This window comes from Nestor notabilis, unplaced genomic scaffold (genome assembly GCF_000696875.1).
Source record: "Nestor notabilis isolate BGI_N333 unplaced genomic scaffold, ASM69687v1 scaffold3664, whole genome shotgun sequence".
NCBI classification, from domain to species: Eukaryota; Metazoa; Chordata; class Aves; order Psittaciformes; family Psittacidae; genus Nestor; species Nestor notabilis.
In genome coordinates this window covers 57,298-63,544 of record NW_009925306.1, presented here as the reverse complement: position 1 = coordinate 63,544, position 6,247 = coordinate 57,298, and the positions used below count along the sequence as shown (strand labels likewise).

At 50.7% G+C, this 6,247-nt stretch overlaps 1 protein-coding gene across 1 annotated transcript in view; it reads right to left on the bottom strand.

Moving 5' to 3' along the window:
• Positions 1 to 1,815: 1,815 nt before the first annotated feature.
• Positions 1,816 to 6,247, bottom strand: part of ZC3H3 (zinc finger CCCH-type containing 3) — a gene marked incomplete at both ends in the record, with an annotated part of 59,440 nt that continues 55,008 nt past the window's right edge. The window contains one exon of the mRNA XM_010013003.1: positions 1,816 to 1,966. Coding sequence (XP_010011305.1) covers positions 1,816 to 1,966 — 151 coding nt within the window. The remainder of the gene's footprint in view (positions 1,967 to 6,247) is intronic.

Sequence of the window (6,247 nt, the reverse complement as noted above, 5' to 3'; positions counted from 1 at the left end):
TTGCTTGTTGCAGGTCCAAGAGGATGCTATGAATGATGGAGAAAAACCCTATAGGAGAAGCATTTGCCATGTGCTTCCTCCAGCCAGAGCAGATGATGGCTCACACCCCATGCAGGTAACAGGGAGACTGAGTAAGTGATTTATTGCTTCTTTAAAACATAATTGTTTTAATTTGCTGATGGCATTTGATCAAGATATGTCTGAAAGAGCTGGAAGATCCAAACTACATCATGGAATGAAGTCAGAGATGAATATGGATAAAGTGACTCTACAAGTGGCAGCTCTCAGCCAGTCCTGGTGGCATGAACAGGTTGTTCCTGTGCAGAGCCACTGCTCAGCTGAGCAAGACCCATGACCCAGCAGCTTGAGACTCCTGCTCTAACGCTGCCTGAAGCTCCTGCCCTCCTCAGCTCCCACTGCAGATCCTCCATCCATCAGTTATCCACATCTGGAGTAACAAGCTACAAACAGCTGGAGCATGAGTCACTTAATACTAACTAAGCCTGAACTTCATAGAACCACAGACTGGTTTGGGTTGGAAGGGACCTTAAAGCTCCTCCAGCTCCAACCCCTGCCCCGGGCAGGGACACCTTCCACTAGAGCAGGTTGCTCCAAGCCCCTGTGTCCAACCTGGCCTTGAACACTGCCAGGGATGGGGCACCTACCACCAAGGTAGGATCTATTCCAGCTCTGGATTAAACACGTGCATCTGCACGTCACCAAAGGGCAGCAGATCAAGGCTGGTGAGGCAACGAGGAGCCTCTGTCCATCCCTTCCCACTCATGCCTGAAGGAGTGTTGCAGGTCAGGTTCATGTGTCAATGGGTAATGGTTTTGGGCAATGTCATGTCACAGTATGACACAGTGCACCCAGAGAAGCTGTAACTGCCCATCCCTGGCAGCCAAAACGGGGACAACCCACAGCATCCCCCAGCTCCCTGGGTTTGCTACACTGGGGTGAGTGATAAGAAGTCCATAATGGAGCAGAGCAGGCTCTGTTTGCCCACAGTATTGCCTGTGAGCGTGGCAAAGCAGCATCTCAGGAGGAGGAGAAGTCATTCTCACCCTAAGAACAGCCAGAATCTGTGTTATACCCAAAACCACCAGTTCTAATAGCACCTTTTTTAGAACATCCATCACCATAATGACCTTTCTGCTTCACACACAGGTTCCAAGCTTTGTCTTAACCTCAGAGATGTTCCCTGCTAACACCTCCACCACCTAACGTGGCTGCAGCTCACCCATAGCTGAACACAGACACCAGCAGAGCTGAGAGAGGCTCAGAGTCAAGGGTATGGCACCATCCTTTGTGACACCCTCCATCAGATGGGTGCTGCCAGACCAAGTTATTCACCCCAGGGCCAAGCTGATGCTCCATCCATCCAGATAACCCAGAAGAAGCAAGTCTGTGCCTGCACCTACCTCCCAGTGTAGGTTTGGGGCCTCCACCATGCTTTCAATAAGCTCCTCTGTAGCACCAACACACATAATGTTACAAAGCAGAGGGAAGATCTGGTCACGTCTCCCTCCAAAAGAAGCAGCAACGTTGCAGGGGTCTGATGTTAAAAGCTGTTTTGAGTTTATTCTGACAGCTTCTTTAACTTCTTCATGGAAACAATTCATTCCAACAGGCAATAAATAGGAAGCCACAGGCTGTAGTAAAGCTGTTGGCCACCGACACGGACTAACGTGATTCCTAATGGGATTTTACACTCTGAGTGAATAAACTCTGTGTAGAAGCAGCTAAACAAATGGAGAAATTAAGTGATGAACACACAATGGCAATAACACAATAACCAGGGGATGGAAGGATTACCTGGATGTCACAGGGCGTCTCATCCTCCAGTTGGGAATGGGGCTGCTGAAAGGCGATGAGGTTGAAGACACCACGTTCTTCTTCACGATCCTGTAGCGTGTCTTTATCACCTTGTTGGCTGGGGGGCTCCTGAGGAAGTGCAAGTTGGCTCCTACAAGAAAGCAAATGGAAAGAGGGCTTGAAACTCAGGTGTGTGGGGGACAGAGGAGACCTCATCAATGCAAGTCCTGCACAAAGGCCTTCAGATCCATACAAAGAGGGGGGGAAAGTGGCAAATGACCCCTGGGGTGCATCGAGCATGGGACCACCATGGTTTATGGTAACAAAAGGGCTCTGATGGCCTTGGAGGTGTTTGGCTTCACCAACTCAGCAGCAAATCTCTAACAGGTGAATCATGGATTCACCAACACCTTGATCCCCAACACTGGAAATGGATTTACACATTGGGTTCAAACTGAAACAGGAAGATTTAGCTTGGATTTTGGGAAGAAGTTGTTTCCTGTGAGGGTGCTGAGGCGCTGGCACAGGGTGCCAAGAGAAGCTGTGGCTGCCCCATCCCTGGCAGTGTTCAAGGCCAGGTTGGACACAGGGGCTTGGAGCAACCTGCTCTAGTTGAAGGAGTCCCTGCCCGTGGCAGGGGTTGGAGGTGGGGGAGCTTTAAGGGCCCTTCCCACACAAACCATTCCAGGATTCCATGATTTCATCACTCCCCTTTTCCTCCTATTTCACACTCGTTTATTCTGCTGACTGTTTCATGCCATTAACACTTACACGTTTGACTCTGGTTTTCCTCCACTTGATAGCAAGCAATTTTTTGTGCAGCTTTAAGGAATGCATCTAATTGCCTGACTTTTATAACATACACTGTAACTGCCCAGGTAATTAAAGCTGACACTTGGTGCTGAGACCAAGCCTCTGGGTTTATCACTACTTTAAAGGGCCGGCTGTTTTTCTTGGGGATGCTCTAATTATTATATGGTTGAGAGGGGAAAAACTGAATCATCATTTCCCCTGAAAATGCTGGACCCGTCCCCATGTTTGTCTTGGTGAGAGAAGGGAGAATCAGGTTGTTTCCCAGGTAAAGTGGTAGCATGGATCTATGTTGTAACTAGAAAAACAGGGAAATCAAAGAAAGTGGGAGCAGCAGCTCAGGGAGGGGATCCTGCCCCTCTGCTCTGCTCTGGGGAGACCCCCCCTGCAGCACTGGGTGCAGTTCTGGGGTCCTCAACATAACAAGGACATGGAGCTGTTGGAGCAAGCCCAGAGGAGGCCACGAGGAGGATGAGGAGCTGGAGCAGCTCCCGTATGGAGCCAGGCTGAGAACATTGGGTCTGTTGAGCCCGGAGAAGAGAAGCTGCTGGAGACCTCAGAGCAGCTCCCAGGGTCTGAAGGGGGCTACAAGGGTGCTGGGGAGGGACCTTCATCAGGGACTGGAGTGACAGGACAAGGGGTGATGGGTTCAAACTGAGACAGGGCAAGTTCAGGTTAGATCTAAGGCAGAAGCTGTTCCCTGTGAGGGTGCTGAGGCGCTGGCACAGGGTGCCCAGAGAAGCTGTGGCTGCCCCATCCCTGGCAGTGTTCAAGGCCAGGTTGGACACAGGGGCTTGGAGCAACCTGCTCTAGTGGAAGGTGTCCCTGCCCGGGGCAGGGGTTGGGACTGGATGAGCTTTAAGGTCCCTTCCAATCCAAACCATTCCATGACTCAATGACCTGAGGAACTGCAGGTACCCACCGCTTTAGAGGAAAGAAGAGAGGAAAGAAGAGGGAAAGCAAATGGGTTTTCATCGCTGTTTCCCTGTCCTGGGACTTTTTATATCACACGAAATTCTTCAGGGCAGAGTCTTCACCATCACATTGGTTTTTAAAGCCCTTTGCAAGGTTTAAGTTCTGATTCCAACTACTCTCAAGCACCAGCAAAGTTGGAGCATTTTGCTTCCAAGAACTGCATTCAGGATTGCAAAAGGAACAACAAAGGACAGACAAGCAAGGCCCTGCATGGCCCAACACACGTGTTGAAACCCCACCTAGTGCGAGAGTGCAAGACCCTTCTTTCACCCAGGAGGCACGGATGCATCCAGCCTCTCACGGATACAGCATCAACCACGTACCCAAAGCAGCTCTTTCACACCAGGATGGGATGAGAGCCACAACCCCCCATCCTCCCCAAACAGCACCAGCACAAGTTGACCCTTTCCCTCCCCCTTCCAGAATTATTAAGCTGGGAATTCATTGAATCCATTATGAACATTGTTTTGTTGCCCTTACACCAGCTTTAGCTGCCACTCATCATCCCAGAACCTCATCAAACTCCTGTTTGACACCGTCTCCCGCTCGCACAAGCAATCGAGGTCCCAGATTGTTGCGGCTTTAGAGGCATCCTCACCCCCCTTCCCTGCCCAAACGGGCTGGCACCTGGTAAACTCGGTTCCCTGGAGGTAATTGGATGGTGTATTCATGCCGAAGCTGCTCTTCTGAAAGTGCCTGCATGCACAGCTCCAGCATTAACCACCTCCTCAAAGAGCCTCTCCGAAGAGCTCCGGTTGCTATTATTACTTGCTAGCTGAGGGGTTTTGTGTAGATAATCATGTTATTTAGACAGGATGTTGGTTTAATTCCCTTCATTACAGCCTCCCAGGGTTGTAATTTGGGTGGGTTTTTTTTCTCTCCTCCACATGATGTATTCCCCGTGGCACATTTCACTCAAATCAAACACTTTTGGCTTTTATTACAAACAATACCCCAGCGTCCCCCGTTATCAGCCCGGCGCACACACGCGGGCTCCTCGCACAGCTCCAGAGGTCAGGTCTAATGACTAATCGATCTCATTAGCTTTCCTAATTAAAAACTTTACTACCGCAATGGAAGACAAACTACAACCAAAAAAAAACCACCCACCCTGCTTGCATCATCTTGGAATGGGATATGAGCAGCATTTATCAGCCCGGGCTCCTGGCGCAACGGGATGCGCGCTGCTGAGGTCGGTGCTTTGTTCCGAGCTGTGCATCCCATGGGAACGTGGAAAAAACATAGGGTAAACTCTAATCCTGAGCTGGAGATGGGCAATTTGCTGCCAAAACCTCTTGTCATGGTGCTGTGAGCAGATGGGAGCCCACTAGTGAATGCATCCCTTAGGAAAGGGGTTGAATGCAACGTGGATACTTATCACAGAGTCACAGAATGGTTTGGGTTGGAAAGGACCTTAAAGTTCCTCCAGCCACAGGCAGGGACACCTTCCACTAGAGCAGGTCGCTCCAAGCCCCTGTGTCCAACCTGGCCTTGAACACTGCCAGGGATGGGGCAGCCACAGCTTCTCTGGGCACCCTGTGCCAGCGTCTCAGCACCCTCACAATCCTCCACTTCTGCCAAAAAATGAGCGGAGGGGAGTGGATAGGAACTAAATTTGCCTGTTTCTCAACCAAACCAGGTCCAACAGTGCCAGTCCTGACACACAGGTAGTGGGGAATGTTGCACCCTGTGTGACTGTGCTGTTACAGCAGGTCGCAGCATCACCAGCCACCCAAGCACTAACAGGCACGTGTCCAAGTCCATGAGGCAAGAGGACGATGCTGCCGCTCGGGGTGGATGAGGGAATGTGCAATATTGGTGGAGGAAATCCCGTCCTCCTGCTGCTGGGAAAAGGGAAGTTAAACAAGCAGAGTGCACACACTCACAGGCAAGAATCACAGAATCATGGACTATCAGGTTGGAAGGACCTCAAGGTTCATCTGCTCCAACCTTTCTAGGCAGAGCATGACCTGGACTAGATGGCCCAGCACCATGTCCAGCCCAGTCTTAAGTGTCCAATGCTAGGGAGTCACCACTTCCCTGGGGAGATGATTCCAATGCTGTTTGTTCTCACTGGGAAACATTTTCCTCTTGTGTCCAGTCGGAATCTCCCCTGGAGGAACTTGTGCCCATCACCCTGTGCCTTTTCCATGGGATTGCTTGTAAATAGGGAGTCTCCATCTTCTTTGCAGTCACTCTTCATATACTGGATCATGGGGATAACGCCTCCCCCAAGCCCTCTTTTCTCTAGGCTGAACAGTCCCGGCTCTCTCAGCCTCTCCTCAGTTTCCCAGTCCCTGGATCACCTTTGTGGCCCTCCTCTGGACTCTCTCCAGCCCTTCACATCTTCCTTGTGTAGCAGGGACCAAAACTGATCACAGTAACAAGAGATTAATGCTGCTTCTAGACAGGATATGGGATAGGAAAAGCTTCCCTTATGGACACAGGAATGGGAAAAAACTACAGTAACCAATGCTGTGGCCCATGCCATGACCTGGGTCCTGCCAGGTCTCCCACCCTCCATCATCAGACCTCCCATGAGTGAGTCTCTGCCAGGGAACACGAGACACCGGCAGCTCCATCCCGAGCTGCCGTTCAATCCCATTCCAAGGAGAGCCTGGGAAGCAGTGACAGGTACATTGATCTT